Raw genomic sequence first — 22,064 nt, 5'->3', positions numbered from 1 at the left:
CATACATTTACATTTACATTTACAGCATTTATCAGATGCCCTTATCCAGAGCGACTTACAATCAGTAGTTACAGGGACAGTCCCTGCCTGGAGCTAAGTGTCTTGCTCAGGGACACAATGGTAGTAAGTGGGATTTGAACCTGGGTCTTCTGGTTCATAGGAGAGTGTGTTAACCACTAGGCTACTACCACCCTACTTGACTAATGAATACATTTTCATTTCATATTATGAGAAAACTGCACATCTGTTCTGCACTGTGGAGAATAGAGCATAAGCAGGGAAGGTCTGAAGGAAATGTGGTTGCTTTTCCATGGTAATGGTATAAACAATTCCTTGATGTTTTAGGGAGTCTCCTAAGGAAGTATATACTCACTTAGGAGACGGAGCCTTATAGAGCGCGATAAGGGTACAAGATCATAGCTAGTCAATATTCAAGGCCACGGATGTAATTAAGCTTGGATACTGGGACATGTTGCACTCCCAAGACGACCATAAAACACAGTCACTGCCACTTAAAAAACCTGCAGTGTCTTTAACAAGGGCAGCTGGCTCTTCATCAGTGGTTCCAAAACTGCACCCGCCAACAAGCTGAGTGAGCACGAGCACTCCAAGGATCATTCCACAGTTGTTTTTTTTTTTTTTCTCGTTGTGACACTGCACAGCACATTATGACACAACAAAATGTGTCCTCTTCACTTAATCCATCACCCTTAGTGAGCAGTGGGCAGCCAGGAAAGGTTGCCTGTCTCATGCTTATATGGCTAAGAACAAGAGGAAATGGTTTCACTAATGGAGATCTGTGAGAAGTTTTTTTAATTACAGGAAAATCGGGTGGCGTTCAGCGTCATAGAAAAAAAAATTAAAGCGAAGTGATGGTCATTGTGAATCATTGGAGCACAGCAAACAGTGACAAAACAAAATGTGTCCTCTGCTTTTATCCATCACATTTGGGGAGCAGTGGGCAGCCATGACAGGTGCCCGGGAGCAGTGTGTGGGGACGGTGCTTTGCTCAGTGGCACCTTGATTTTCTATATGCAAATGAAGTAAAATAATGGAGATCAAGTAATGTATGAATTTATGTGTGAACTCCTGAATGACTACGTATCATAATTAACTGTCACAGCAGCTTCACTGTTGATGTTCGACCAACCCAAAACCCAGGATAGAGGGGCTGAGTGAAGGTGGTCTGGACTCTGTACAGGAGGGTCATGGTGTGAGAGACGCTGTAGAAGGACAGAGTTCCTGCCCTGTGATTCACATACACTCCTATTCTGGAGGTAACTGGAGTGAGTTCAGTCTGTTTATTATTGTGCCAGAAAGAGAAGCCGGATGTAGAACAGACTAAACTCCAGGACTGATCATTACGTCCAAACCCACAATTCTCACCCGCTCCTTTCCTGCTGACTCCTTTATATGAAACTGATACATGAACCCTCCCACTCCACTCCACCTCCCAGTAACAGCGTCCAGACACACCCTCTCTACACAGAACCTGATAGAACACATCAAATCTGTGTGGATGATCAGGATATGACTGGACCACCTTACTCCGTGTCACTCTTCTGTTCTCCTCAGTCAGACGGAGATATTTATTTGCCGTGTTTAGATCCAGAGTCAACGGGCAAGAATCTGGTCAAGAGGTAAACAGACAGATTTTCAGGGCTAAAAAAATGACAGATAATGAAATCTGGATTATATATATTCTCTATTGTATCCCAAGAGGGCATAAAACCTCCAGAGATTCATATACAAAAACTAAAATCCCCAAATCATCCAACATAATCAACCAATAAAATAATTCAGTATTTATAGAGAGACAAATCAGATCAACAGTTATTAATATAAATTAATACAAATACAGCAGAATCGTGTGTACAGGTGTTCCTGTGAAGCTGAGAATATTTAATGTGTGTGTGTGAGAGAGAGAGAGAGAGAGAGAGAGAGAGAGGGAGATACTCACATTTTAAGAAATCAGATCTGGTCAAAGGTTCAGCAAATTCTATTTTGATGTATTTTTCTATGGAAATAGAAATATTTCATCGTGACTAATTCTTACCACATAATCCTGTAATATATTTGTAATAATATATTTGTTTTCTTGATCACATCTATCATTCAATTCTCATATTTAATAAATTCCCAACCTGCTGCTGATATCTTCTTCACTTCCTGCTTGCAGAAAACTTCCAGTTTGTCTTTCAGTGCAGAGACAGATTTTACTACAGCCTGACAAGAGAAGCTCTGCTTGACGGTGATGTTGGGGAGATCTTTAGATCCAGGAGGAGCACAGAGAGACGGGAAACTCTACAGAGACAAACAGACAAGAGACAGAAATGGAGAGAGACTTTAAATACACTTTACTGGGGAGAAGTGAAGAGCAGCTCCATAGGAGAGAAGTTTGTGAGGGACGCCGCCTTCTGTAGATGATCAGAGAGCAGTGATGGTACCTGGAGGAAAAGGATGTGATCTTCTGTTTGTGAAAGCTGCTCCAGCTCTGCGTCTCTCCTCCTCAGAACAATGATCTCCTGCTCCAGCAGCTCCAGGTGTCCTTCAGTCAGACTCAGTTCAGCCTTCTCCTGATCTCTGATTATCTTACACACCTTAGAGCGCATCTTCCCAATGGAGCGGATCATCTGAGTAAAGATCTTCTCAGTGTCCTCCACTGCTGCCTGTGCAGAGCGCTGTTAGGAGACAGAGAGAGAGGACGGGGTCCATTTGAAGCAGCAGACCTTCACTCAGCTCCTACTGGGACCCCAGACAGCAGCCTGTTCCTCACAGTGTGGTGTCTCAGTGGGACTGGAAAGTGTCCAGACACTGAGTTCCTCACTGGCTGACTGGAGGAGAGACCTGACTGAGTCCTGAAATGTCTCTTCTCCTCGCCTCACTTCTCACCTTGAGAGTCTCCACAGCCTCTCTCAGCTCCTGTACTTTCTTCTCTCTCTTCTGGAGTCTCTGCTTGGATCTTCTCTGGGTCTCCACCAACTGCTTCTGTTGGTTAAAAAAAAATACTTCTGATATGCCCCAGTGACTTGTTGTAAATCTGTTATGGACCAAGCGATCTTCTACTTGTTCTTACCTGTTTCTCACTCCTTTCTGCTGCTGCTGCTACTGTCTTATGTCCACTGTGTTCATCCCCCAAACACATCAGACAAACGCATTTCTGATCAGAGCGACAAAAGACCTCCAGCAGCTTGTTATGCTGAGAGCAGATCTTCTCCTGCAGTTGTCCAGTAGCATCAGTCACCGTGTGTTTTCCTCCTGGATTTACTTCATTATGAACTTTGAAGTGAGTCTCACAGTAAGAGACCAGACACACCAGGCAGGACTTGACAGCTTTGACTTTTCTCCCAGTGCAGACGTCACACTCCACATCTCCAGGTCCAGCGTAGCAGAGAGCAGGAGGAGCAGCTTGGAGTCTCGTCTTCTTCATGTTCTCCACCAGTTCAGCAATAAGAGGGTTTTGGTGTGAAGGTGTGTCTGTACTGTGGACAGCTGTAGACGCCCTTCTGGTCTTCCTCATCCCAGCAGTTCTTAATGCAGCTCATACAGTAATTATGTCCACAGGGAAGAGCCACCGGATCCTTCAGTAGATCCAGACAGACTGAACATGTGAACAGATCCTGATCTTTAGAAGGAGCTTCAGCAGAAAAGCAGCAGAAAAGAGAGTTAACTCTTAGTTTCATTTCTCAGAATGGATCAATGTCTCAGAAAGGGGAGGAGTCATGAGCTGTGTTTTCTCTCCACAAACCCATTTAGTCCATTTGGTGATCTCATGTAATTTATTATAAATTGTAAGGAGTAATCAGGAAGCAAGTAAAGATTCGATCATGTCTGGAAGTTGATGTGTTGGAAGATGGAAAAATACTTTGTAATACTTTGTGTACATTGCTCTCCATTTCCTTCACTAGTTTTGTTTTATTGCTGCTATCACAGATTACATGCAGCACAGCTGATGTTGACCAATAAAAAACATTTTGTGATTTTGTGAATGTTTCCTTGTTCACTTGATGGATTCTCTTTCCTTACTCTTTAGGCCTCAATCTCACTTTTCATTTAATATACACAACATTCTTTACCATGAACACTGTGTATCATCAGTTTAAACTGGATTTCCAAACAGGAATCTCCGACACACATGACACACTCACCAGCAGTTATACCCTATTATCTTATTTATGTTTTTTTATTATTACTTTAGGACCAACCTTATAAACAAACAAGGATAAAACGATTATGGTAAACTATATACTCAAACCTAATTGACGATCAATAGCACTGTTCTACAGCCGTCTGAGCTGCCGCTCTCTGAACGGTGAAGCACTCATTATACACATCACCATTTCAAGCCACTTCAGGACCATAGACAGGCCTCGTGCGAACGCCTGCAAAATGTCCTTTCAGTTCAGATGGATTTTTTTTCTTCTGCATTTCATTTTTTACTCAGTAACAGGGGGGTTTCCAATGTAGCGACATAAAATACTTGAGTAAAAATAAAATTACCTATTTCAAAAACAAATGACAAATTACTCACAAAAACTACATTACAGTAATGTGAGTAAATGTAATTTGTTACTTTCTACCTCTGGAAATCCAGTCTGGAACCCGTTACAGAAAATAACCGTTATGAGGCCACTGACACATCGTCTCCATGGGGACACAAGGTCAGATTGGATAGAAATTTTGCCGTTTTTGAGAAAAACTTTCTTTGTGGACAGGGCTGTAATGTTCTTTTTGCTCACCGGTGGATTTCGTCTTGGCACATTTTTGCCCAGTCTCTTTCTTATGGTGGAGTCATGAACACTGAACTTAAATGAAGGAACTGAGGTCTGAAGTTCCTTGGACGTTGTTGTGGGATCTTTTGTAACCTCTTGGATCATTTACATTTACATTTACATTTACGGCATTTGGCAGACGCCCTTATCCAGAGCGACTTACAACGTGCTTTCAAGTTATCAGTTCAAGGATCAGTCAGCCAGCAACTCTTGGGAAGGTGTTCCATGTTATTGCCATTTGAGGATAATGGCTCTGTGGTTTGCTGAAGTCCCAAAGCTTTAGAAATGGCTTGGGGACATTTAGGTTTGGATTTAGTTTAAATATAAAATCCTTCACTTAAACACCTTTGGTTTTTACTTGGGTTGTCTTTGACTAATACTTATACTCACTGCACTCAATATGTCAGGCACAAGGAAAGAGGAGGAAACAGAGATGAAGAGCGCGTGTGACCCCGATGACTTCCAGCCCTGCCAGCCGCTAATGCACCCCACAACCACGAAGGTGATATACGGGAGGTGAATTATGTTCCTGATTTGACTGTCCACCCTCCAGAACAAGCTTCCACTGACCACACTGGCCTAGAGACTGAGGGGGCATTAGTACCGGGAGACGATTTGCTGTTGGGGTGGGAAACGTGCACACACACACACACACACACACAGAATGATTATATTCTACAGCAGAGCTGTGGAACATCTGCTTGTTCCTGCCATGTTCTTCAGATCCTTCCTGTTACTGAGGATATGTGTTGATGGAGGTTTTATGACGTATGAACCCAGCTGGTCTCAGTCTATGTAATTTGTGGCCTGTCTTCAGCCATCTGCTTATAGACTTCTCATAAATATAATATATATGATATAGTAACATAATTGTAGTACATAGTAAAAGATTGAGTGTCAATATTTCAGAGTAAACCGATTTTAATCTAAATAGAATATTTATAACTATGAGGAGTAAACCAACTCTAACAGCAGAGTTGTGGTTCTGTGGTGGCCTAGCGGGTAAGGAAGAAAATCCCGAAACGCCAAAATGCCATTGAGGTGGCATTGAGTAATGTACTGTCCAACACACTGCTCCCTGGGTGTCTGTCATGGCTACCCACCATGACATGGTCGAGTAGCTACATGCTACATAATATAGGTCTGCTCACAGGTATTTATTAATATAGCATCCTATGATGAATATGTAAAAAATAAAAATCACTACTCCAACAGTGTGAACCTCAGCGGTAAATATTTTTACACATTTCAAAGTAATCTTCCCAACACTGATCAACATGGTCAGTTCTGTCAGCATCAGGGAAAAGACCGTTCACATTATGAGGAAAATAAGAGTTTGACAAGCCATTTCCTAACTTTGCATCCTTCAAATCTATTGCCAGCTACTTTTGTTTTCCATTTGGTGCTGATTATGGTTTGGTGCTGAAGGGTGGTAGTAGCCTAGTGGGTTGTTAACACACTGGCAATATGAACCAGAAGACCCAGGTTCAAATCCCACTTACTACCATTGTGTCCCTGAGCAAGACACTTAACCCTGAGTGTCTCCAGGGGGGAACTGTCCCTGTAACTACTGATTGTAAGTCGCTCTGGATTGACTGATAAATGTAAATGATAAATGATGTAAACGTAACTATGCGGAATAAATTGTTTCTACAGTAGTAGCACAATCCCACATTCCAGAATGAGATGATCCTACTGCAAAATGACATTAAAATGAAATCCAGAGCAACAACTGGCATGAATGGAAAGTTCTGGAACCTACTGCTGGAACAAACATATACCAACCTTAGAAAGTGTGCTGTGAAGTGCAGATTCACAATAGAAGATGAGCCTCTGCCATTATAAAGTAAAGAGATGTTAGAAAAAGAAAAACACCCCAAATAAATATTAAATCATTATGTGCACACCGTGGTCAAAGATACATTTTGTTGAACTTTGACCTTTGTACGCTGTAATGCATCGTCGCACCGCCAATAGAAACAAAGATGGATGGGTGGTAGTAGCCTAGTGGGTAACACACTCGCCTATGAACCAGAAGACCCAGGTTCAAATCCTGCTTAGTACCATTGTGTCCCAGAGCAAGACACTTAACCCTAAGTTGCTCCAGGGGCGGACTGTCCCTGTAACTACTGGTTGTAAGTCGCTCTGGATAAGGGCGTCTGATAAATGCTGTAAATGTAGAGCAATGCAATGATTAGCAATGATTAGAAGTTGATTATAGACATTTTAATTAAACTATATCATCTTCCGACAAGACCGCCAGGAAGGCGGTATGCTGGAGATGCAACAGAGAGGCCTGTATGTTACAGACAGGTGTGTTTTGACCGGGTGCTGGTTTACCACGCTTGGGTTTTAAATATTTGATTTAGCAGTGGTTTATTACGTGAATTGTTAAAAAGGAACTCATATACAACTCCCAGCAGAAGAATTACGGTAATCTTTACTGACAGCTGCAAACTCCGCCCAGGGCCACCGGCCAGGGCACATGAGCACTGGAACCATTTGAACGAGATGTTTCCCAACAGCGCTCTCTGACTCCCAACCAATTCAAGGCATTTGTTTCTACGTATTTTCACCTTGCTTCAACAACAGGTTAATGGTCCTTCACACTCCTACATAACGTGCAACTACTATGACCTTTAATATTTTCTACCAGTGGAGGCTAAACACAAAAATACGTCTGAAATATTTGTGTGTGTCCATTAGCTTGGTTGTTTTCTTTGTTGCTTGTTAATTTCCCTCACTATAATTAACACTGTTCATACTTCACTTCAGCCCTTTTTCCACTCTGAAACATTGTCACGTCACTCACTTCCCCTAATCGAGGACGTGACAACTGCATACATGAAGATACTTTTCAGTGAGTAATTTTTTATTCCAGTAAACCAGGGCGAAAGTTAAGGCAAACGTGAACACGGACCATGCAGCCAGTGAGTAGAATGTAAGTCCACCATATTTATTCAGGCTTTGACAGTCAGAAACATGATAAAATGATGTGCTGATCATGTACATGTAAATATTGTATGTAAAATGGTACTGTAAGATGTGGACATCTTGGAGACATGACATTCCTGTGCCTTTGTTGTGCATAGAGATTCAACACCTCCGTTTTTGCATCCCTTTGTCAAACTGCATTCCCACATCCCCCAAGCCAAACGTGTGAGCTGCCGGCCGTCGGGACCGCCCACTCTCTGTCTTCCCCAGACGGGAGGCACCGGGGCGTGACGTCAGAAACAACAGGTTCTGATTGGTCTGTGACAGCTTCCTGTAGGCCAGGGGTATAAAGGTCTGTTCACATGTGGAAAAGGGACTTTTCTTTCCCAGCTGGTTTTCCATTGAAACCGGATTTTCTGTTTTTCGAGTCTGCTCTATCATCTAATTTTTTCTCATGGCTCTACCTCTTTCTCTCTCTCTCTCTCTCCCTTTACTCTTTCTTCTCATTTTTGTTTTCTCTGTAACCTTGGTACCTTTTTACATACAATATTCACATGTAATTGCAATAATAATTTATCGTGTGTTAATAAATTACAAACTGTTCATTTTTATTCTCTATTGTGCCATGCCTCTTTCTGCCAGGTAACATCAAGTTGGAGTGGTTGAATACAGTGCTTTTGTGTGGAAGGAGAAAGAGTTTTTTACACTCTGTTCTCTCCCCATGGTCTTTTTACACACAAAAAAAACTCTAGGAGAGAGAAAAAAAAGAAAGGAAGAAACCTTGGGAAGGAGTGATACAGAGAGGGACCCCCTTCCAGGGTAGAGTGAGCCTGCAAATGGTGTCAGTGCAGGGTTGGGGATGATATAATAATAAGTCCTACAGTTGTAAGGTTGGAGAAGTCCAGGATGTAGTCAGTGTCATGGTCTAGATTACGTGTCCATAATGGTCCATTTGAAGATCCCTATAGCTGTAGTTGTAACAGTGGTGGTGGCTGTGGTGACCCTCTGGTTTGTTTCATGGTATGTCCTTGTTAACCAGTTGTCAGGAACCAGGATTTTTTGCTGGTCTCTTCACTGGGGTCTGCCAGTAGTCTGGGTGCTTGATTCCGTGTCTCGGGGAAAAATAAACAGAAGCAGCGGCAGACGGTTGCACTGTACGACCGATACTGAAATATGTGGTTATAGTGGTATATTGGTGCTACAGTGGCCCGGTACCCTAACTAGGACAGCCTAACTAGAGTGAATTTAACTTTGTCTGTGTCTAACAGGGGGACTCTGTGATAAACTGGACTTTATAATTGACACTGCGTCAAGATGAAGTGAAATGAGGGTCTAGGACTTTAGCAAAAGCCAGAGAAAACAGATAGGTTTTGAGATTGGATTTAAACACTGAGACTGTGTCTGAGTCCCGGACACTGACAGGCAAGCTGTTCCACAACTGCGGAGCTCTATAGGAGAAGGATCTGCTCCCAGCTGTGACCTTCTGCACCTTTGGTACCAGTAGTGACCCCGCCCCCATTGATCGAAGGGGGCGTGGCGGTTCGTAAAGAACCAAAAGTTCACTCAGGTACTGTGGGGCGAGACCATTTAGAGCTTTATAGGTTAAAAGTAGGATTTTGTAGTCAATCCTAAATTTGATGGGTAACCAGTGCAGTGATTGTAAGACTGGGGTGATGTGGTCAAATTTCCTGGTTCTGGTTAGAACTCTGGCTGCAGCATTCTGTACTAGCTGGAGTTTACTCATGCATACTAGAGCATCCAGACAGTAATGCATTGCAGTAATCTAACCTTGATGTAATAAATGCATGGACCAACCTTTCTGCATCATGCATTGAAATGATATTTCTTATTTTTGCAATATTTCTAAGGTGAAAGAATGCTATTCTAGTGACATTATCTACGTGCGAACTGAATGAGAGACCTGCATCAATGATGACACCTAGATCCTTCACTTCAATACTCGGTGAGATAGAAAGGCTATCCAGGGTTATTGCGTAGTCAGCCCGTTTATGCCTGGCTGCTTGAGGCCCAAGTACAAGCGCTTCTGTCTTGTCAGGGTTTAACAGGAGAAAGTTGGTGAGCATCCACTGTCTAATGTCCTTCAGACAATTCTCTATATTGTTCAGCTGCTGCCTCTGATCTGGCAAAAGTAACGGACCTAGGACAGAACCTTGTGGAACACCAAACTCTATTTTACTATGTGAAGACGAAACACCATTGATGTCCACAAACTGATATCGGTTGGTCAAATATGATCTGAACCATTCAATGGCTATTCCCTTAATCCCAATAACATTCTCTAACCTGGCAAGGAGAATAGCGTGATCGATAGTGTCAAACGCTGCACTCAGATCAAGCAGGACAAGCAGCGAGATGCGTCCCTGATCAGAGGCAAACAGCAGGTCATTAACCACTTTAACCAGCGCTGTCTCAGTGCTATGATGAGGTCTAAATCCTGATTGATATACTTCATGGATATTGTTACAGTCTAGGTATGCGCTCAGCTGCTGGGCTACGACCTTTTCTAAGATTTTTGATATGAACGGAAGGTTGGATATCGGTCTATAATTTGAAAGCTGACTGCGATCAAGATCCGGCTTTTTAATCAGGGGTCTAATGACTGCTACCTTGAACGAACTTGGTACGTGGCCGGTGCTAAGCGACGAGTTAACAATTTTGAGGATAGAATTTATAATATTGGGTGCTATTTGCTTAAGGAACCTTGTTGGAATCGGATCCAAAGTGCAAGTACATTGATTTGACGACGAGATTAATTTGATTAATTCATGCTCTTTAATAGGGTTGAATCGTTCTAATCGGTGGTCGTCTATTAGAAGATTATTTTCCATGGAAATATCGGCGGAGCTATTTGTTGTGCTTTTAATCTTCTCTCTATTCGCGACAATTTTAGTATTAAAGAAATTCATAAAATCATCGCTACTATGATTATATTGAGTGGTAGTATCCGTTTCTGTCTTATTCCTGGTTAGTTTGGCTATAGTTTTAAACAGGAATCCGGGATTATTTTTGTTTTTGTCTATTAACGAGGACAGATACGTTGATCGAGCCGCGCTAAGAGCCTTCTTATAGTTAAGTAGGCTCTCCTTCCAAGCTATTCGGAATATGTTTAATTTACTTTGACGCCATTTGCGTTCTAATTTCCGGGCGGTCTTCTTAAGCGAGCGCGTGTGATCATTATACCAAGGAATTAAGTTTTTATCTCTTACTATCTTCCTTTTGAGGGGAGCGACTATATCTAACGTACTACGCAGTGTTGATTCTAAACATTTGGTCGCTTGGTCAAGTTCAGCGGGGTCTGACGGTGAGTTTATCAGCGTTGATAAATCTGGTAAGGTATTAATAAACCTCTGTGCCGTACTTGATGTAATTGTCCGTTTGTCTCTATAACGAGGGGGATTGAGTTTGTTGTGTCTGAGACATTTTAAAAGCGATGAGGAAATGATCTGAGATCATTTCAGATTGCGAAAGAGTAACTATATCTTCTATATTTAAACCGAAAGTCGACACAAGATCGAGCGTGTGACCACCTTCGTGAGTAGGTCCTGTTATATGTTGGTTAACTCCAACTGAGTCTAATAAAGACAGGAATGCTGTTCTTAGTGAGTCTTCTAATTTATCACAGTGGATGTTAAAGTCGCCGACAATTAGGGCTTTATCCACAGATACAACTAAGTTGGAGACAAAATCTGTAAATTCACTAAAAAACTCAGAATAAGGTCCAGGGGGTCTATAAATAATAATCAATGGAATGAATTTAGGATTTTCATTTTGTGAGACTACATGAGTTATATTGGTATGTAGAATCTCAAAAGAGTTAAATCCTTGTCCGGGTTTATGAGTAATACCGAGGTTATCCTTATAAATTACTGCGACGCCACCTCCTCTTCCAGTTAAGCGAGGTTGGTGTACATAGCTGTATCCAGGAGGACTAGACTCATTCAATGCTACAAATTCGTTTTGTTTTAACCAAGTTTCGGTCAGGCACAGTACATCGAACCCCTGATCTGTAATCATTTCATTGACAATGATCATTTTAGGTGTGAGAGATCTAACATTTAATAATCCTATTCTTATGTTGGGGGTGCTGGTGGTAGGTTCAGAAGGAGTGATAGTAACGGGTAGTAAGTTGCTGAAACAGACACCCCGCCCAGCCCGTGGAACAGACACAGTGTCAGCATATTTATGAGTTTTATTATTAACGTTTCTTGTAGAGTCTCTTGTTTTAATAGAGCGTGGTAAAGACACAGTGTCAATAGTATACACGCTGGGTGGTGACTCTACGCTCTGGCGAGTCAGTTTTGTTTTTTGGTTCTAAGACTATGAGCCAAATTTTTAGACAACTGAGTGGCACCCGCCCAGTTGGGGTGGATGCCGTCTCGCCCAAAAAGACCAGGCTTCCCCCTAAATATTGGCCAGTTATTAATAAAGCCCACTTTATTTTTTGGACACCACTCCGACAACCAGCAATTTATGTCGAGGAGCCTGCTACAGGTCTCGTCGCTACGCCGAAACTGCGGTAATGGGCCAGAGCAGATTACTTTATCCGACATAGTTTTAGCCAGTTCAATGTCGAGACGTTTCATTCTGCATCCACAGAACTTTGTCAATCTGATTGACTCAACTTTCAGACAAATTCACCTGGATGACTGAGAATCTTCACAGACTTACAATCAGTAGTTACAGTAGTTCTTGTGCAAATACACTATTTTATTTAAACAAAAAGAAATTATAATAAAATGGAATTAAACAAAGAATTTTGTAAAACATTTAAAAAACAAAAACAGTCTTTGGAGGTAATGGAGAATTTACGTATACATTTACGAACTAGGCCTTACATGCCCATGTTGTATGCATTGGAAAACGGAGACAATGATTACTTTGTGAATTTGCTGGATGAGGAATATTATCCTTTGGTAACTGAATATTTAGCGGTCGAATACTTTAAAAAAAGAGTACATGAAGGTGTGCTGAAAACCGACATTATGGAGGTGTTCTTATAAAGTATAGAAGAGTTGGAGCCCCAGACCTTATATTCACTTATGCAAGATTGTAAAAATTTCCAAGACTGTCCAAATGAACTCTAGGTAGTGTATACAATGTGTAAATTGTTGAAATTGAAAGCTCTGATTGTCATTCTGGCCTGTGGTTGTGACCCGATCTGGCCTTTGAAAATAGTCCTGGGATTGATATGGCACCGTTATGTGGTTAAGCATGATGCCTCAGAAAACTTTGATGGTCTGCTGGAATTTGCCTGCTTGGACCTCTCTCTAATGTTCACTCACCAGTCTTGCTTATCATGGACGAAGAAGCTGGAAGAGCATCGGGAACAGTGGTTATATATACTGGGTGAAGACAGGTTCCAATACCTCACTGGGAAGAGTCCTGGGCCATCGAAGCTCCTCTCCATGCAGTAACTCCTTCATTGTCATCATTACACAAAAGTAACCTGGCCATATAATTTTTTAAAGAAAGAAATAATAGTCACTTTCAACGATCCAGAAGAACTCATCGTTTTCCAGTAGATTCCTTCGACGTGCATGATTTCGAATGAAACAGAGGCACACACATGATCACTGACGTATTTTGACCCAATACACCTCTTTAATTACAAATTATAATCTGTCAAATCTTTAAAATTATTGGGAGAGGGAAACAGTGCATCAGACAACCACCAAATACCCACAGTGCTCAGATCTGGATTCATGTAATGAAACATTAAATGATTGTCCCTCATGGTTGTCTTCATCCATTAAACTAAGGGTGGTAGTAGCCTAGTGGGTAACACACTCGCCTATGAACCAGAAGACCCAGGTTCGAATCCCACTTACTACCATTGTGTCCCTGAGCAAGACACTTAACCCTAAATTGCTCCAGGGAGACTGTAATACTGATTGTAAGTCGCTCTGGATAAGGGCGTCTGATAAATGCTGTAAATCTAAATCTAAACCTGTGGAAATAAAAAAATCATCTCTATTTGAGAAAAGGACTTTCCATTTGTCCAGGTGTGTCCTGGTGCGACAGTGTCTTATTTTCCTCTATGTAGCAGTTTTTTTTTTATTATATTATTTAAAACTTATGAACTACTGTCTGTGTTTTATCTGTTTATCTGTTGTTATTTCATCATCTTAAAATCTCCAAGCAACAATAACTAATCGATTGCTATATAGTAGGGATATAAATGAAAAATGACTTCTCTTCTTTTGGGAATCGTACTGCTACGTGGCACGTCACTTTCTTCTTCACCAAGTCTATTTTTCTTGTGATTTGTCCCTCTACTGTTACTTTTTAAGAAAAATGATTTGAACCTCCGTGATGTTGACTGGCACATCTGGACCTTGTGGTTCCTCAAATTCCCCTGGTTTGCACACCCTTACGAAACAAACAGTCATGATCCGGTCCGACAGGGGTTACTCCGGAGTTCGGACCGGAGTTTCATGTTCGTCCTGTGTAATGGTCCCTGATCGTGTTCACCTGTTGTATATTTATAAAAATTCCAGCGACGCACCTCCGGTAATCACCAGTTCCCCGCCAAGACACATGCCATGTTTTTATCGGTTCCACAAGCGTGACAGACTCTCTGCGGCCTACGAAAGCTACTGTGGTGTCGAGAGGATCTGTCACACTGTCCGTGTTCCCCCTGCCGATTCCGTAGGGGGGGGGTGGTTCCAGTGAATTCGTGCGAACGGACCTCGACGGCCTTTGAAAGCTAGCGTGGGGTCGAGGTGCTTCCGGCGATAACCGAGACGAGAGAGATTGACGCCGTGACGGGCGCCAGTTATTAAAATGTTTGTGCACCAACGCTTCCCATCCAACCTGATGGAGCCTGAGAGGTGCTGCAATGATGAATGGACGAAACTGGCAAAGGGTAGGAATGCCAAGCTGTGGCATCATATTCAAAAAGACTTGAGGCTTTAATTGCTGCCAAAGGTGCATCGACAAAGTATTGAGCAAAGGCTGTTAATACTTCTTACGTGATTTTTAATTTTTTTTTTTTTTGTTCATTGCGTGTCTTTTTTTTTTTTTTATAAATTTGCCTAATCCATTTTGAAATAAGGCTGTAACATAAGTGAAAAAGTGAAGCGCTGTAAATACTTTCTGGATGCACTGTAAGTAAAATGCACGTTATTCTCAACTAAACATATTTAGGGAATTTCCAGCTGAGGACATTTGGTCCAGTCCAGAATCCAGTTGCACATGATTTTTTCTTTTCTCTTTCTCTCTATTCTATATATAATGAAAACTACTCATTACAGTTTGCAGAACACTACCTTATGTCTGTAGAAATCAGGTGCTCACCACTGTTGAAGCTGTTGGGCTGGAACGAATGCAACTTGCTTGTACACTGCTGGAACACTGAGGTATGTTTGGTGGCCTTTAGAGTTTGCAGTTAAATTTTTTTTACTAAAAAATGACATCTTGAAACAGATTGCCCTTGTTTTACCAAAGCTTTTTCAGGTGGTTATATAGCACATTACTGTGTGGCCATAAAAAAAATAATACAGATTTTGGCGATTGTGCGTATTGGTCTCAGTTAAACTTTTTCTTGAATTTATTATTAACAGGTGCAATGCCACATGAGTGAAAGTGAAGTTGTGATACACTTACATTTACGGCATTTATCAGACACCCTGATCCAGAGCGACTTACAATCAGTAGTTACAGGGACAGTCCCCCCCTGGAGACACTCAGGGTTAAGTGTCTTGCTCAGGGACACAATGGTAGTAAGTGGGATTTGAACCTGGGTCTTCTGGTTCATAGGCGAGTGTGTTACCCACTAGGTAAGTCAATAATTTACCATGGTCTATATTCTTTATAATTCTTTTCTCAAATAATTGTTTATTAAATGCATAATTATTATAAAGAAATTCCATGAAGAAACACAGAATTACCTGTAGGGAATGCTGAGGATTATTGCCATGTGTGTTCAATGTTGGAAATCGACAGGGCTTAAAATAATGTTGTGCCAAGTACAGCATGACTGTAAAGATTAAAATAGTGATTTAAAAAAAAACTGTTGTATTGTGTGTGAGTGTGTCTATATGTGGGTTCCCCTTCTTTTAATGGAAATTCTTTAGTATCATAAATGAAATCTCATTAATATTATATAAATATTAGTATATTGTGTGTGTGTGTCTCTCTCTATATATATATATGTATTAGTGGTGGGCCGTTATCGGCGTTAACGTGAGATATCCCCGTTAATCTATTCACAAAGTTGGGTTGGGAGCTGGGTCTATACTACGCAAGCTATTGTGCCGGAGTTAAATGGTTACACTAGATTTATAAGTATATTTCTTCTTTCTTGTGTCTTTTATTTTCTTATTTCCTAAAGACTTTAATTTTGTTTTTGAGACCCGGTTCAGGTCTCTTGGACACATGGCGTGAGCTGTGAGAGGTGCGTGGGGTTTGTGTGCAAAAAGTTATTTCTTTCATTCTAATTTATGTACATATTAGGAATAGAACATGTGTGTTATTTTGTGAATATTTTTTTTATGTTCTTTTAATACTGTAGATTGTAGAGAGAGGTGCAGAAAGACGCGATGTGTGACGCGACCTTGCTTTTTGTACAGAATACACTTTGCACAGAAAATCTCTTGGGTGTCAGCTCATCATTTGTGGTTCAAGAAACGAAATCAAAAAGTTACACAATGCAGAAGAAGATCCGCTACGTGCCAAGAACGTGCCAGCCTGCCACCTGCCTCCCATACCAGCGGCACCTGCCAGTCTCAGCCAGTCTCTACCAATCCCGCCTCCAGTGCAGGTACAGGAGTGTCCAGTGACAGGGCCAGAAGACACTATTTTGTTTGTCTCTGCGCGTGTGCGTCTGTGTCCCCCGATTACCCACTTTTTGTCCACTAGATGGCGACCGAGCAGCTGAACAGGGAGGAAGTTCCTGAACCAACTGGTCCAGGGCGAGGTGGACTGGCCCAAAGATTCCCCTTTGTCCAGCCAGGGCCTGGAGCACTCCCCCAAAGTTTTTTTTTGCCACTGAGCAAAGCCGTGGTTTGTGAAAAATGTGTGACTGTCTTGTAAAAACAAATACCTACGTATGTACATATTGGAATCAAAAGTTACAAATGTTTCTGTTATGATTCCATTTTGTTTGGGATTGTTTGGGAACTGCATGTATCTAAATGGAAACGTATTCTAATGGGTTAGGGTTCATTTACATTTACTATTTCATATTTTTCTGTTTTAAATGCCGCCATCAGTACTGCTACACTAAGGAACTATACAAACTCAGAATATGACGCCACAGTATAAAGAACAACATACATGTATCAGAACAACATACCTTGTATAAAACTATAAGTATGCTATTCCCTCAATGTAAATGTCGGTATCAGAACAACATACCATGTATACAGTGTTGGGGAGTAACGGAATACATGTACCGGCGTTACGAATTTAGAATACAAAATATGAGTAACTATTCCGTTACAGTTACCGTTTAAATGAGTGATAATCAGAATACAGTTACTTTGTTGAAATAAATGGATTACATGGTGGGTTTTTCCTGTTTCATGTGTTAGGCTATCCCCTCTCTAATTTTAGTAATTCCACGCTGCACGGACCACGCATAACATATCGAGTTGTGCATATCGAGTTGTGCTACCTAGCGGATCTGCACATGCGCAATCCGTCAAGTTTGCGCTCTGTTTCAGCGCCCATAAATCCATGCTACCCCTGAAATTGTAAATAAATATGATTTAATTCACTATTACACCATGAGCTTTATACTTTTACAGTGCATGTGGACTGAGTATTGCCATTTAAAGTGATTTGTACCGTTATCGGAAATGTACAAATTTAAATGGAACCCTATACGGTAGCACCGACAAAGCAGCATAAATCGTCAGAATACCAGAAACCCAAACAAAACACGCAATAAGCGGCTCTAATGAAAGCGTCCTGCTAACATTGGTGAACCCGGAGCCAGCACAACAGAGCCAGCAGTCGCCGGACAGGAATGCATTTCTTCCGACACCACTTCACATGTAAAGAAGAAAAGGATGGGCGAATCTGATCATGCAATGCAAACTCTGCCAGCAACCAAGCTGCTTTCAGCGTCAAAAGACTCCACATCCAACCCAAAGAAACACCTGGAAGTAAATTCTTTAAAACATTTTTTTTTTTTTACCTTTTTTGTCCTAATCAGGAAGAGGGCCATTGAAAATGCAAAGTTTCCTTGTGCAAGGCTACTTTTTATTTTAACTAAGTGATGGAATATGTTGGTGACCATAACAGTAAATACTTTTCAATGGCATATTTTATGTTTGTCTAATAATCTTCCACTTTTCAGCTTTATAAATAAAGAAATGGTTAGGGAAAAACAGTTTTTTTTATTATCTGATTGCTACATTCATGTAGTTGTAAAAAGCATGACAATATATTAAGTAACCCAAAGTATTCAGAATACGTTACTCACATTGAGTAACTTAACGGAATACGTTACAAACTACATTTTGGGGCATGTATTCTGTAACTAAATACACTTTAAAAGTAACCTTCCCAACACTGCATGTATAAAACTATAGGTATGTGTCAGAGCCAGTGTTGCCAGACATATGATAATTATTGTATTTGTACCATAATTTTACCCTCTGTACGATGTACAATCAATAATTACAAAAATCCCATGAAGTACGATAATTTATCCCTTCATTTTATGTTATTTCATAGCACAACCAGGTAAAGATCTTTGTTTTTATCTGGCTGCAAAAGTAAAAAAAAAAGTGAAGTGATTGTCACATGTGATACACAGCAGCACAGCACACGGCGCAGACATACTTGGCAAACATGCAGTCGGCTCAAATGTTTTTACAGACAATCAATGGACAATGTACACATAGGTGTCAAACCCGTGACCCGCGGGTCAGATGTGGATTAGTTAATATAGATCTATTATAATGGCCTGGTAACACACAAACTACAGATCCAATAATGTTTCAGTGGCCTGGCAAATGCGATCCCATATAGTAGAGCTTTAGTTGCTTTGCCGAAAGTGATCCCATAAGTTTTGACCTCTTGTGCAATGTGGGTTTGACTTTCCAGATATAATGTATGATGACGCACAAAGTAAACAACGATGAGTGGATTAAGCACAGATTTGAATGGTGAAAATGCAGCTATGGAAGATACAAAGAGTAAGCAAGCACATCATCACCATCAGACTTGCAGAAATTAATGGATGAAAACGTTTTACTGGGTGGTTAAAGTATGTAGCAGCACTAACAGTAAAGCTTCTTGTTACTGTTGCAACGTGTAAATGATTTTCTGGGCTGTTCAATGTACTTCTGTGGGCAAAAGTTGCATATAAACTATAATATGCACAGTCTATGATGATATGTGTTAATGTGTTAATGAAGCAGACTTTCTGAGCAACATCAGAATAGAAATTGCGTGTGTACGGTAATTTTTCCCAAAATACGTACATTTTTCAAAAATTCTGTGCTGGGCAGAGAGGGAGCGAGAGGTAGCTTGCTGGCTTGATACGGATCCGTTTTCATGAACTTCTAGTCCGAACTCTGCGACAGACCAGCAAGGCAGGATGGCCTGACCTGACTGGGAGTAAATATTCTTTCACCAGGAGCAGAATATTTACTGAGTAGATATGCTGTTTTCATCCATTTTCAGCTGAAAATCTTATTCCCCCATCTCAACCCCCAGTTACCAGCTTTATATAAAGTAGTTCAAGTTCAAGTGACTATATGCATCAGTGGTGGCCTAGCGGGTAAGGAAACAGACCCATAATAAGAAGTTTGCCGGTTCGAATGTGCACCGTGTGGTGTGTCATATGTGACGACTAATCAGTTTCACTTACCAGCGCTACACAGTCAGTGATCCAATGATCCAAACTACTGAATAAAAATATGGTGAACTTCATGAATTAGGGAGAAAAACGTCTAATTTACTATGTGGTATTATTAATTAATGAAAATACTATATAAATATCAATTAAGCTGCCAATAACATTTGTTTTATTTTGAATTTTACGGATCATAGGTCACATTATAAATCAGAAAGGTTTCTCGTGTAATCTAATTTTTTACCTCACAAAAACCTGCCATTTTAAGAAGGGTGTCTACACTTATTAGATCTACTGCAAGTAGTCTACTGCACACAAAATCACAGATAATACACATTCACATCTTCTTTTGACTGCAAACACCCATCAGAAAGGAAACATGGAAAAGCTGTCAGAGAACTTCAATTTTGTAAAGAAATTGCTGTAAAAAATATTTACTTATGACTGGATTAATTACATCTAAATTGACCCCAGAGTTGTTCTAAATTGCTGTAGGTCAAAGTAGCTTTTCTGATGACCCTGAATCAACCCAAAACCCAGGATAGAGGGGTTGAGTGAAGGTGGTCTGGACTCATGGTGTGAGAGACGCTGTAGAAGGACAGAGTTCCTGCCCTGTGATGCACATACACTCCTATTCTGGAGGAGCTGGGGACTTGAGGGAGTTTAGTTTTTTTATTATTGTGGAGGAAAGAGAAGCCGGATGTAGAACAGAACAAACTCCAGGACTGATCATTACATCCTAACAGATAATGACCCCGTCCTTTCCTGCTGACTTCTTTATATGAAACTGATACATGAACCCTCCCACTCCACTCCACCTCCCAGTAACAGCATCCAGACACACCCTCTCTACACAGAACCTGGTAGAACACATCAAATCTCTCTGGATGATCAGGATATGACTGAGGAGAATCCTCATCTTGAGAGTCTCCACAGTCTCTCTCAGCTCCTGGACTTTCTTCTCTCTCTCCTGGAGTCTCTGCTGGGATTCCTTCTGGGTCTCCACTAACACTTTCTGAAGACAGTGGTGGCCTAGCGGTTAAGGAAGCGGCCCCGTAATCAGAAGGTTGTTGGTTTGAATTCCGATCCGCCAAGGTGCCACTGAGATGCCATTGAGCAAAGCACCGTCCCCACACACTGCTCCCCGGGTGCCTGTCATGGCTGCCCACTACTTACTCAGGGTGATGGGTTAAATGCAGAGGACAAATTTCACTGTGTGCACCGTGTGCTGTGCTGCTGTGCATCACATCACTTCAAATTAAAATTCCATATCAGATTTGTATGACTTTTTATAATGCAACAGTTATGTACAAACTGCACTAAAGTTTCAGATTTTTACTTCTTCAGATAAATTTACTGTAAAGTTGAGGAATCTCGTCATCTCTTCTATTTCTAGCCGCCCTGCCCTGCTACCACCTCAGGTCCCATCACTTAAACTCTACAACAATTACCAAGTTTTTACTTTTAAATGGTAAAACCCCTGTTTTTACAGGGTGGGATGGTACATTTTATTTAATACAGAAAACTATTTGTCCTGAAGAGACTGTAATTCCAGATCTTACCTGTTTCTCAGTCCTTTCTGCAGCAGCTGAGATGGTATCATGGTTTTTGTGTTCATCGATCACACACTTTAAACAAACTATTTCCTGGTCAGTATGACAAAAAACCTCCAGCAGCTTGTGATGCTGAGAGCAGATCTTCTCCTGCAGTCGTCCAGTAGCATCAGTCACCGTGTGTTTTCCTCCTGGATTTGCTTCATTATGAACTTTGAAGTGAGTCTCACAGTAAGAGACCAGACACACCAGGCAGGACTTGACAGCTTTGACTTTTCTCCCAGTGCAGACGTCACACTCCACATCTCCAGGTCCAGCGTAACAGAGAGCAGGAGGAGCAGCTTGGAGTCTCGTTGTCTTCACGTTCTCCACCAGTTCAGCAATAAGAGGGTTTTTGAAGAGAACAGGTCTTGGTGTGAAGGTGTGTCTGCACTGTGGACAGCTGTAGACGCCCTTCTGGTCTTCCTCATCCCAGCAGTTCTTAATGCAGCTCATACAGTAATTATGTCCACAGTGAAGAGTCACCGGATCCTTCAGTAGATCCAGACAGACTGAACAAGTGAACAGATCCTGATCTTTAGAAGGAGCTTCAGCCATTTTCCTGCTTTATAATCAGATGGTGTCACACACAGATGGAGCAGTATTATTGATTATTGTATTTTGTTAAGCATTTTTTTCTCCTATTCCCTATAATTTCTTCTATTAACATGTGATGGAAATGTGATGGAAACAGTAAATGGTCTTCATGAATCACGAAAAATCTTAAATCTGGGGAACTGTGAGGATGCGCTGAACAATTTGAAATAATGACATTTACAACCAGTAGGTGGCACAATTACAGCATCAAGCTGAGGCATGATGGCAGCCCTCGTATTTGCACGACCTTCTTCATCCGGCACTTATGGCACAATTAGCGCTTATGGAGGTTTGAAAAATAAATATGTATTCACAAAAGCCATGTCCTTTTTGTTCGTT

At 41.2% G+C, this 22,064-nt stretch overlaps 1 protein-coding gene across 1 annotated transcript; it reads right to left on the bottom strand.

The window, feature by feature from the left end:
• Positions 1-1,099: 1,099 nt before the first annotated feature.
• LOC114799145 (tripartite motif-containing protein 16-like) lies at positions 1,100-21,705 on the bottom strand. Its single transcript, XM_028995431.1, has 7 exons — positions 21,204-21,705; positions 3,077-3,181; positions 2,893-2,988; positions 2,448-2,681; positions 2,145-2,304; positions 1,961-2,017; positions 1,100-1,629 (listed from the first exon to the last, which is right to left on the bottom strand). The coding sequence occupies exons 1-7, from the start codon at positions 21,684-21,686 to the stop codon at positions 1,118-1,120; spliced, it is 1,647 nt and encodes a 548-aa protein (XP_028851264.1). The 5' UTR covers positions 21,687-21,705; the 3' UTR covers positions 1,100-1,117.
• Between the last annotated feature and the right edge of the window lie 359 nt (positions 21,706-22,064).

Source organism: Denticeps clupeoides, chromosome 11, assembly GCF_900700375.1.
Source record: "Denticeps clupeoides chromosome 11, fDenClu1.1, whole genome shotgun sequence".
In the NCBI taxonomy this organism is placed as follows: Eukaryota; Metazoa; Chordata; class Actinopteri; order Clupeiformes; family Denticipitidae; genus Denticeps; species Denticeps clupeoides.
The sequence above is the reverse complement of the archived record's forward strand: the minus strand, read 5'-3'. Positions and strand labels throughout refer to the sequence as shown.

Bases quoted from the DNA above. Each gene is read 5' to 3' on its own strand.
- LOC114799145 (XM_028995431.1), bottom strand. From the start codon at position 21,686: ATGGCTGAAGCTCCTTCTAAAGATCAGGATCTGTTCACTTGTTCAGTC. The intron at 3,182-21,203 runs GTTTTTTGTCAT...AAGCTGCTGGAG, and splicing joins AGCATCACAAGCTGCTGGAG to GTCTTTTGTCGCTCTGATCA. The intron at 1,630-1,960 runs GTGAGTATCTCC...CCTCTTGACCAG, and splicing joins CAGATCTGATTTCTTAAAAT to ATTCTTGCCCGTTGACTCTG.